We start from the raw sequence: 11,420 nt of genomic DNA, 5'->3' as shown, positions 1-11,420 counted from the left end.
TATCCAGTTGTTGTCTTTAATTACATTTAACTGAGCAAAAATAATACAAAACTGCAAAATAATGTTTAATACAATAGCGCCAAAAAACTCACCATAAGCAACAATACCGTCCTTACGTTCAAACATAAATCGACAATGTGATAATATGAGCAACACAACAATTAAACAGATATTTGTGAAAACAAAATAAAACATATATCACAAACATACATCATGCTCCTATCGCTCCGATAAGGATACCACTCATGTATCGATCTTTGGATCCAACCGCCCACCCCCTCGTGTCCCCTACAGTGGAATGAATGAATAAGCGCCTCGTGTGCGGCCCACGCCCGCAGCAGGTGTTGACCGACTTCCTTTGTCCACGCTCCCCTCACCTTCCCCCGGGGACAGATGGCGCCCCGCGGTCGCCATGGAGACGGATGCAGACCGACGAGATAAAGCTTTGAGACATACATGCAGATGCCACGCGCCTTGGCTGAGGTCTTTACACATGCAAAGCAGGGTGGCGTGTGCCGCTGCCGACAAGCTACATCACGCAAACATGTCCTAAGTTGGAAAAGTACAATTGGGAGCAGAAACCCGTTGGAACTACAGAAGTCAAAGTCACGTTTTTGTGTGTGTGTGTGTTTGTTTTTTGGATCGGTTTTCTGAATTCATCAGCACAACATAATACTATATGATGAATTAACATTTGTAATCAACAATATTTCTGAGATACCCCGGTGTTTCTTTACTCATTCACTTATCTTTAATCAAAGAAAAAATCAAAGGGTATTTGAATTTATCTAGGCGCATCTCAATAGAAAACAAAACGTTTATTTCAGTTATAGTTCAGTACAAAAAGTGAAAGTCATATTCTATAGATCCACTACACAAAGAGTGAAATACTTCAAAAAGTATTTCTTAAATTCTTCATCATATTTTGATTCTCTCTTTCTATATATAGACAGTCATCCTTCGCAATATTGCAGCTCAATAAATGATCACTGTTTCATGCTAGATTATGGCCTATTTATTAGTCAAAACATATAGAAATACAAGTTATATGTAGTATTCTGGTCGCTAGGTGGCAGTAATGACACAAAGCATTACCTTACATTACCTTAACACTGCATACAGTCAGCCATGGTGTCCAACAACAATGATAGGGTGAAAAAAAAGTTTTCTCATTCTGTGTGGAAGTGGTCAGTTTTGGCTGACAAGAAACAAATTCGAGGCTCACTGGTTAGCTCGCTAGCTTGCTAGCGAGTGGCCGTCTCGAGTCCCTGCGACATAAGACTTGCAATGTGGTGTAAACAATGAATAATAGGAGGATGGGGTGTTATTTTAGGGCTACGGGGGTCTAATAATGTTAAAATCTGTATTTAGAAAGTCATAAACAGGCTTGCTATGCTCTAACTACAAAAATAACAGTGAATCCTATATTGCGGAGCTTCGTTTAACATGGTTGGGTAGCAACACTGAGGTAGCAAACAAAGTATACTACTTCTCAAAAGTAAACATCTTTTGTGAAAGTGTACTCCTGTATAAAGAAACTTCCTAACATTTATATTCCAGTTGAATGATTTGATATTTATACGCTGTCTGAAAAAGTGCTCTGTAAAAAATTGGTTTTGCGCCCTCATTTAACCCATGCAAACCTTTATGACACTTTAAAAGCATCAGAATTGAGAATTGTCTGGAACCGGAATGGAAACAAGGAATCAGAATCTGAACCCTACTCATGGGTGCTCGAAGACGACTCGAGCCTCGCTGGCTCACGGATGCAACTTCTGCGCATGCGCTTTATGACAAGTGACTGAAGTGAGTCGAGTACCCGAGTCACTTCAATGAGTGACTCTTAAGAACTCAGTAAAAGTCAGTAAAAAAAAAAAAATAATAATAATAATTGGCAGTACTGAGTGAGGGAAGAACAGTTTGATATGTGACAAATTTTTTCAAAAGGACCAGTCCAGGGTGTACCCCGCCTGTCGCCTGAAGTCAGCTGGGATAGGCTCCAGCACACCCCCGCGACCCTAATGAGGATAAGCGGTATAGAAAATGGATGGATGGATGTTTCAAAAGGCAAAACAAGCAAAGGTCGGTCGGTTAGCAATTCCAATTTTATTTATCATAAATATTTCAATATTATTTTTTCATGAAAAAATAGTTGAAATTTTTATTTCATTTCATTTTTGTACTATTAAATATATATATTTTAAGATATACTGTATTTTCCGGACTAGAAGTTGCACTTTTTTTCATGGTTTGGCTGGTCCTGCGACTTGTACTCCGGAGCGACTTCTATATGTTTTTTTTTCACACTGACAACCGCGAGAGGGCGCTCTAGGCTTGTGTGCCGGTATCTGCTACTCCTATCAGTCCTGTACCACTGAAAATGTACAATGTAAACATCAACTTATAAAGACAACTGAGGGCTATCCACACGGAAATGTTTTCAGGTCAAAACGGCAAAATATTTTATCGTTTCGGCCCCTCATCCACACGAGAACCGCGTCCCGGGTGACCTAAAACGCTATTTTTTGAAAATGGCTTTTAGAGTGGGAAAATCTGAAAACGCCAGCTTGTCGTTGCCGTGTATACAGGCAGTACGAGAACGGTGACGTCACCGCCGCGTTGCCGTCACGTGACCAGAAGTGAGCTCTGACGGCAAGCCAACATAATATCTGAATATTCCGACAGACTCACTTCAGTCGACGTTCTCCTGATGTTTTCTTATCTTATCCTCCATAATGACTTGCAGAAGTAATTCCACTTTCGTAAACGGAAGACGACGGACTTATCCGCATCCATTCTTTCTTCTTCTATGGTTTGGCGTGTCACTACGCGACTATTCACAGGCGCTTATAAAGACAACTGAGAAAGACGGAACACGAATACCCCCCCCCAAAAAAAGAAAATCATATTTTGCAGATTACAACCTGCAAGAAGTGAAATATGCAAACGAAAACGGTACTCGAGCAGCAGAAAGAAAGTTTGGAGCGAAGGAGAAACTTGTGAGGGACTGGCGAAAAGCAGAGGATACGAAGAAAACAAAAAAAGCTAATTGCGGGCTAAAAGCTAGAGGGCCACAGCTCGGGGAAGGATTATGGTCTAACCTATTACAAAAATGTTTGTTTCTTATTACTTACTACGCAAAAGAATACTTGTAAAATGTGTAACTATAACTATCACACTCATAAAAACCATTATAAATATTTATGCATTATAGTTACGCTGTTGTAAGAATGTACGTACACGCGTCAATAAAGCCTACTGTTCCATTTAGATACATTTGCGCCTTGCAGTCTGACGGGGAAACGTCTTGCCATATTTGTGGGCGAATGCTTGGCGGGGAATCGACTTCTGGTGGCGGGGAATCGTCTTGACGGGGAAACGACCAGAGGAACAAGTACACAAATGGGTGCTTGAACAGCATGCTGTCGGGAGAGGCTTGTCAACATTTTCCCCCCAAAAATGTGACTTAAGTATGTTTTTTTCCTCTTCATTGTGCATTTTTGGCTGGTGAGACTTATACCCTGGAGCGACTTATAGTAATCATTGCATTGCAAAGGTTAAAACATCATTGTCAAGAACTACACTGAGCCTACCATAGCCTCCGTGGACATACGTATCTGCATGAGTGACTCATATGGTGTGTAAACTTATGCATGGCGCGTGACAGCAGAAGTGTGATCCTCCTGTGTGGTTTCATTAGAAGAATCATCAAAAGGTCAGAAAGTCTCTACATTTCATCCTTTCTTTCAAAGCTGCCCCAGCTTTAGAAGACTTCTAAAGGCACGTGTCCCAGAGGGCAGGCAGGGGGCCAGCAGGCCTGTTGTAGCCATTGTGCCTCAAAGAGCCAATGGGAGAAGCGGCGTGTGCTGGGTGCGTGATATAAAAGCTGGCAGAGTCTTTGAAGGCAGCACAAACTACTTCAACATCAACCCAACTGTAAGCCACATACAAGCTCACCATGCAGTCTCCTGGAAAATCCCTGAAGGAAGCTTTGGTCTGCGCCCAGAGCGAGGACCGACTCACTGTGGGAGTCTACGAGAGCGCCAAAATCATGACTGAGTAAGTTGGAGTCGCACATTTCCAAGTTGTCTTACTTCATTGTCAGAATGAAGCTCACCTGCTTTCGACTTGCTTGCGCAGAGATCCGGACAGCGTGTCTTTCTGCGTGCTGGCCACGGACGAGGAGTTCGAACGTGACATCGCTCTGCAGATCCACTTCACCCTCATCCAGTCCTTCTGCTTCGACAACGACATCAGCATCGTCAGAGTGAGCGACATGCAGCGTCTGACTGAGATTGTCGCTGACAAGTCGGCGCAGCTCGAAGACGCCCACTGTGTCCTCATCACGGTACGTGCGGCTCACACGCCCAAACGTTAGGGGCGCTGTGTTAGTGAGTTAGTCAGTTAGCAACCACCGTTTTAGCTTGCTAGATTCCTTCATCGCTTGCAAATAATGTACATTAAAAAGAAACTGGAACTGGAACTAATCCATGTTACATCTATCACTTTTATTGCAAATGTTGATCCAAAATCAGGAGAAGGCATTCTCAAAGGGACTCACTGTGTACTTAGTGTCCAAAATTGCTCAGTCCACAGAAATGAGGATGTATTTATTTATCCACTTCCTTCTCTAATTGTATTAATGCAACCACTCAAGTTTGCCAGTGCTCTCCTCGATGATTAAAGGCGTGTTGGAACTTACTTCTCAGTGTGAACACACTTATGTACTCAAAATCCTGTCTCCTCTTCTTGTTTGAACAGAACCCAGCTGATGGTTCTTGGGAGGACCCGGCTCTGGAGAAGCTGCACCTGTTCTGCGAGGAGAGCAGGCGTCTGAACGACTGGGTCCCCGAGATCAGCCTCCCCGGACGCTGATGTGGGCTCCTGTCTTGTCTCAGATGCTGTCAAGCTTCTCATCTGGAAATACTCATCCTGATGGACAGGATGAGCCTGTTTCTGCTCATCCCTGGATACTCCTGAGGAGGATTCCCCGATCCAGGCAGCACGGCGCCGGCCCGAGGGGGCCCCCGTGGAACCGTCGCCTCTTGTCCCGTCCATGCCAAGATGACTCTCATTCTTTGTGTGAATGAGGTCAGGTATGCCTCAAGAGCGACACATCGACCCTCATTCTTTGTGCGGATGAGGTTTGGAGAGGAAGGAGAAGCACGCGCAGCAGGAGAAGAAGCGGTGCTGAGGAAGAGGACTTGTTAAAAAAAGGACTTTTTAATGATGGCCTCTTGGCTGAGCAACATGACAACAGTTGCAGTCAGCGGAAACGTTTCCCACTTTCCAGAATTGTCTTAATTCTCTAAAGGTTTCACTTTAGAAATTTAACATCGACAAAAAAAAAACAAAAAAAAACGCTAAAATGCTTTTAAAAATGAAGGAAACTCTGCCTTTTCGCTAAAGGTTTCACTTTAAAATATGGCAGATAAAAATAATGGAAAAAAGAATACGATTACTATTAATAGGTGATATAGTAGTATCATTTACAAGTAAACTCCAAAATGTGTGATCTAAAAAAAATTTTTTTTTTCAAGTACATAAAGAGTAAAACTGTAGTTCTTTCTGAAGGTTTGGCTTTGTCTAATGAATGAACATATTAGATGCATATTGGATGCAATTCTATTTTTAAGTGTGCAAATAAAATATTTCAAGTCATCATTTCTCGCTTTTCTGTCCTTGACTGCAGAATCAACAGTTGTGAAATATTTGATGTAAAATGGGGTGGGCGATGCTGCAAATTTTGATATCGATGATTTGAATTTGTTGACCATTTTAATTATATACAGAATATCTGATTTGGGAAAAAAAAGTGTATATACAGTAGAGTGGTGTGAAAAGTGTTTGCTCCCTTCCTGATTTCTTCTTTTTTTGCATGTTTGTCACACTTAAATGTTTCAGATCATCAAACAAATTCCAATATTCGTCAATGACAACACAACGGAACACAAAATTAAGTTTTTTTAAACTTTTTATTATTAAGGGAGAAAACAAATCCAAACCTACATGGCCCTGTGTGAAAAAGTGATTGCCCCCCGTTAAAACATAATTTAACTGAGATTAATTGAGATCTATCAGTCTGGAAAAGGTTCTAAAGCCATTTCTAAAGCTTGGGACTTCAGCATACCACAGTGAGAGCCATTATTTACCATTGACGAAAACATGGAACAGTAGTGAATCTTCCCAGGAGCCAACCAAAATTACCCCAAGAGCGCAGCAACGACTCATCCAAGAGGTCCCAAAAGACCCCACAACAACATCCAAAGACCTGCAGGCCTCATGACTCCACCATAAAAAAGACCCTGGGCACAAACAGCCTGCATGGCTGCATGAGTTCCAAGACAAAACCACTACTGAACAAAAAGAACATTAAAGCTCATCTCAATTTTGCCAGAAAACATCTTGATGACCCACAGGACCTTTGGGAAAATACTCTGTGGTCTGACGAGACAAAAGTTGAACATTTTGGAAGGTGTGTGTCCCATTACATCTGGTGAAAAAGTAACACCGCATTTCAGAAAAACAACATCATACCAACAGTAAAATATGGTGGTGGTAGTGTGACGGTCTGGGGCTGTTTTGCTGCTTCAGGAAATGGAAGATTGAGCCATGAATTCTGTTGTCTCTCAAAAAATCCTGAAGGAGAATGCAAAAGAATGTCTGTCGACAATGCAACAATGTCAACAAGATAACAATATGAACGCAACGAACAAAAATAAACACAGAGGAGAACTGAAAAATATCAATCTCATTACCTGAGTATCGATCTGATACTATCAATATTCGGATCAATAAATTTGTGATCACTTTTCAACTACTGTTAATGAAATTTGTTGAAATTTCCCACTTTAAATCTGTGATGGAAGACAAAAAAAGTAAAATAATACTAGAGGTATAATAGAGGTATAATAGTATACATTATACTGTATACTGTATATCATATATCATTATAATACTGTATATACAGTATATATAATAGATTCTGATGAATCTGGACTCATTCTGGACAAAAGTTAAATAGGATTAAGCCTAGACCCCCTTAGTGGCCTTTGAATCTTACATTATGGACAATTTTGTACATTCAACCCATAAGAACTCCTAGTGATAAGCTATTGAAATGTCCAAAAATGGTCCCTATACATCTTTTTGCTTGACTTGAACTCATGAAGTCCCTCAGTGACAGTAGTAGTAGTAACTAAATAAATGTGATGTATTTTCTGTGGGAAAAACGGACTATTTTTTGAGAAAAAACATGAACTAAAAATCACGTCGGTGGTCTCACACGGAGACGCACGCTTGTACCAGGTGTTGACATAGCATCACAGCTGTTCAACGTTCTTGCGTTCTAGAGCTATAAACACACAGAGCATCATTCAAGTGGGCAATAACACTTCGTTGTTTCATATTTTACTTCACTCTTCAGTGAAGTTGAAGTTTCTGACTTTCGTCAGACTCGGGACCCGATGTTTAAATGGGAAAATATGTGTTGAGTACTCTCACAAAACCATTTTAAAAGGTACACCTGTACTCCATCTTGGTTGGATCATACTGAGAGCTGTTTCTAATATCGTCCCCCTTCTCGTGCTAAATGAGACGCAGTTGCTCTCCACATGATGCAGTCCGGTTGTAAAAAATCAATGAATGGTTACCGCCCTGGCAGCACGGCGCATGTGTGGCTCCAAGTCTGTTTTGAGTTTGCATGTTCTCCATATGTTTTGCAGGAGTTTTCTCCAAAACATTCATGTTAGATTAAGTGGAGACTCACAGGTGTGAATGGGTGTTTGGCCACTAAAAAGCCTGGACTAAGTTAGTTATGAAGGCAGTTTTGTCAGAACAGGTCAACAATTCATGATGAGAAGAAGAGTAAAAACATTCATGTATGGTCCCGGGTTTGGGCCATGGTGTACCCTGCCTGTCACCCAAAGTCAGCTGGGGTAGGCTCCACCTCAGCCAAGAATAAATGAATGATGCTCTCTGGCAATGATAATTGAGCATTATTATAATTGCCAATGCCGATGTTCTGATGCAGCTTGTGTTGGTATGAAATACAGGGACAGTATTCTCAATACCAATATTGATGTCTTTAACATCGTTCAAGCTCATGGAATGATTTTGTGATTTTTTTTTTCTATAATTTGCTGATCATGACTATAATCAGAATGAAACACATTCAAAGAAACAAAAAAATGTTTTTATCAACAAACTTATTTATGAACAATATAAAACAAATCTTTTCCACAATACAGAAAACACTTTATAACGGCACATGTAAGGCAGTGGTCCCCAACGCCCGGGCCGCGGCCCGGTACCGTGGGTCATTTGGTACCAATAATTTCCATTATTTCATTTTTTTATGTTTTATTTTGAAAAGTGGCCGGATTCTCTCTGTTACATCCGTCTCACTTGACGCATGTCCATTGTGCGTGTGCTAACTGTATCTCATGTCGCACAGATAGACTACTACTGTATTTTTACCATTTTTCTTTCACCTCATATTTGGTCTCAAATGCTGATACTATGTGGGAATGAATAAAGGTAAGTTTTGATGACTTATTAAGTGCTAATGTGCACATTTGTCTCAAGTTAATTCATGCTAGCATACTGCCTTTTACCACACACGTCAAACAGCGATGTAATAATCTCTCTGGAAAAACTTGGCTGGAACTTGAACTGGTGGATGGTGGGTCGGCATTCATTTTGTGCTTTTAATTTGATGTCATTCATGTCTTAGTTTTACACAATACATAATAAATAAGATAAATTAGATCGCTATAATGTACGAACTGACAAACTGAGTGTAATCCCTGTGAAAAGTGGGGATCTACTGTACATACTAGTGTAAATAAATACTTTCTCCAGATTTTGGTCCCCAAATCCCTCTTGTGCCCGTTTTGGTTTGTAAACAATATATAAATATAACAATATAAACAACACAACACAACAAAAAACATAAATATTTGTGCAAGTTCACATAAACGGGAATTGAAAAATATGGATGTCATTGCACTAGAATCGATCCAATGCTGATATTACCCCTCAATATTATCAATATTTGGATCAGTCCACCCACCCACGCTCATTAGATGGTGGATTCGTGCCTACCTACACACTTCGTTAGAGCTAGTAAGAGTGTACCGATTTAGTAACAAGCTGGAATCAGCATCATGATTCCAAGTCGTGCTCGTGCTTTCATTGCAAAGTCAATTAAAATCCACCCAAACAAGCTTAATGAATGGGATCTTTTGGACCTGCGCACGTCCCTCATTTCATCTGCGATTATATGCCATTTCTCTGACTCTTTTGTGACTTTGTCTTCCAACTGAAAAGTCACCCTGACCTGCAAGTCTTGAGTCACCATTGCAGTCAACAGCTGCCGTCGCCTCCACGCCCCACTGTCACACACAAAGCAGGACCAGCTGAAAAGCAATCAGCGCTTTAAATCTCCCCAGCAACCACGCCAACACTCCATCTGCTGTTCACTTTAATGACTTAGAGAAAGGGAGATAAGGTCGGAGGAGATGAAGGAGAACACAGGAAGAAGATGTGCCCTCGGGCTGCGGTAATTCATCAAATACATGACTTCATTTTTCAAATTTACATTTCCATAAAGATGCATAAGTCACACTGATATTTGCATCGCATCTAGAAATAAATACCTGTAAAAAAAAAGTGCAGAAATCAATGCATGCATTTGCATTTGAAACAAATGGTACTTTGCAAACATAGTTTGAACCCCCTCACCCTGCGCAACCTCGTCTGCCCCCTGCCCCGACTTGAGCCATGAAGAGGTCTGCTGCTGCAGCCACATGCTGCTTCTCAAGTGTCCCTTCAACATAAAGGTCCTCCTCCCACAAAATGCTTTCTATGCGCTACAGCTCTGCAGCAGATGGTACTGATGGACTGGATTCAGAGTGTGTGCATGTGCGCGTGTTTTGGTGCAGCCCCCATAAATCTAATTAATGGAATATCAAATTGATTATTCAAGAAAGTGGATTACATTTGAAGAAGTTGAGCAAGTTTGAATTCCTGCCAGTAAGTCAGCACACAAGCCGAATTCATGTTCAAAAGATTTAATTATCTTTAGAACAAACATTGTTTGAGGCATTGATAGAGGTGGCTTCATACTTTGACTCGAGGACGCTTAATTGCTCTGTCTGGTAACTATGCTAATATTATGCTGAATCGTTACCATGAACACACACACACACACACAGCTGTTGCTAGAGCACTGGCCTGCACCTCCATTCGATAGTGGAGGGTCGGGACAAGAGCAATAGTAATACAGATTATGCTCATTTTATGTATTCATTGGGCAAAATTTGTATGTTTTCCCATTCAGGCACCATTTAAGCACCGGAACTCTTTGAAAAGTACTGATTTGGCACCTATCGTTTAATATGTAAACGATACCCGCTGGTATAGTAGGTGGTCATGTTGACACGCTGTAGCAGGTAGGGGTGTATCATTATGAGTATGTATAGCTCCAACTAATATTGATGGAATTTGCTTGTGGTTGTATCTAATCATTTCTGTAACGCTCCGTGTCAGGATCGTCAGTTGTGTTTGTCTGTTGTTTTTAATTCGTATGCTCGAAGACACGACACGATACTCCAGAGGTGTCCAAGCTTCTTCCACCGAAGGCCATATACTGCAGAATGAAAGGACGAAGGGGCCACTGTGATATTTTGTAAAGCGATATGCTGAGAATTTAGATATATTTCAAGAAAACAACTGCATCTCAGCTTCGTGATATACAGGAGGTGACAAAGCGTCTTCTTAGTACGCACTTCAGGTTTTTTTTTCTTCCATTTCTGCTGTTGTTGTTTTTTTTTTTTTAATATTTCAACTTTCTACTTAAATAATAATCGTAAATTTTCTTTTCATAATATTATGACTTTATTCCTATAATATTCTAACTTTTTCAACTCACCTAGCTTTCCAAAAATGACAACTTTACTTTGTTTTTTTCTCATATTTTTTCCCAATTTCCCAAGTTTCTACTTCAGCTACTTCAACTTTTAACTTTTTTTTTTCTTTTATATTCATGACTTTATTCCCGTAATATGTTGACTTTATTCTCATAACATTCTTTTTTCCACAACCTAACATACCAAAATTTGACTTTATTTGTTGTTTTGTTTGTTTCTCATAGTATTATGAGTTAAAAAAAAACATTTTTTATTTAATATTTCAATTTTATGCTACTAAAATGAACGCTAATTCAAAATGGCTGCAGATTTTTCCATTTTTATTGTGTTTTTTGTGTAGTTTTTTTTTTTATTATATTTTTAGAATATGCCAGACCGTTAATTTTAACGCCACAGTTATGTTGTTGTCCAAAACCCGGTTAACTTTAACCGCCTGTTAACTTGACATTAAAGTTAACACACCTAAGGACCACCGCTAACTTTTTACCA

At 40.2% G+C, this 11,420-nt stretch overlaps 1 protein-coding gene across 1 annotated transcript; it reads left to right on the top strand.

Moving 5' to 3' along the window:
• The first annotated feature begins 3,923 nt into the window (after positions 1-3,923).
• On the top strand, positions 3,924-5,339 carry LOC129170012 (growth arrest and DNA damage-inducible protein GADD45 gamma-like). The gene is made up of 3 exons (XM_054757131.1): positions 3,924-4,059; positions 4,141-4,348; positions 4,762-5,339. The coding sequence occupies exons 1-3, from the start codon at positions 3,959-3,961 to the stop codon at positions 4,873-4,875; spliced, it is 423 nt and encodes a 140-aa protein (XP_054613106.1). The 5' UTR covers positions 3,924-3,958; the 3' UTR covers positions 4,876-5,339.
• The last annotated feature ends 6,081 nt before the right edge of the window (positions 5,340-11,420 follow it).

The sequence above is a fragment of the Dunckerocampus dactyliophorus genome, chromosome 17, assembly GCF_027744805.1.
Source record: "Dunckerocampus dactyliophorus isolate RoL2022-P2 chromosome 17, RoL_Ddac_1.1, whole genome shotgun sequence".
NCBI lineage: Eukaryota > Metazoa > Chordata > Actinopteri > Syngnathiformes > Syngnathidae > Dunckerocampus > Dunckerocampus dactyliophorus.
This window is presented reverse-complemented; position numbering and strand designations above follow the sequence as displayed.

Coding starts and splice junctions, on each gene's coding strand:
- LOC129170012 (XM_054757131.1), top strand. CDS start 3,959: ATGCAGTCTCCTGGAAAATCCCTGAAGGAAGCTTTGGTCTGCGCCCAG. Junction 4,060..4,140: donor AGCGCCAAAATCATGACTGA/GTAAGTTGGAGT, acceptor TTGCTTGCGCAG/AGATCCGGACAGCGTGTCTT. Junction 4,349..4,761: donor CCCACTGTGTCCTCATCACG/GTACGTGCGGCT, acceptor TTGTTTGAACAG/AACCCAGCTGATGGTTCTTG.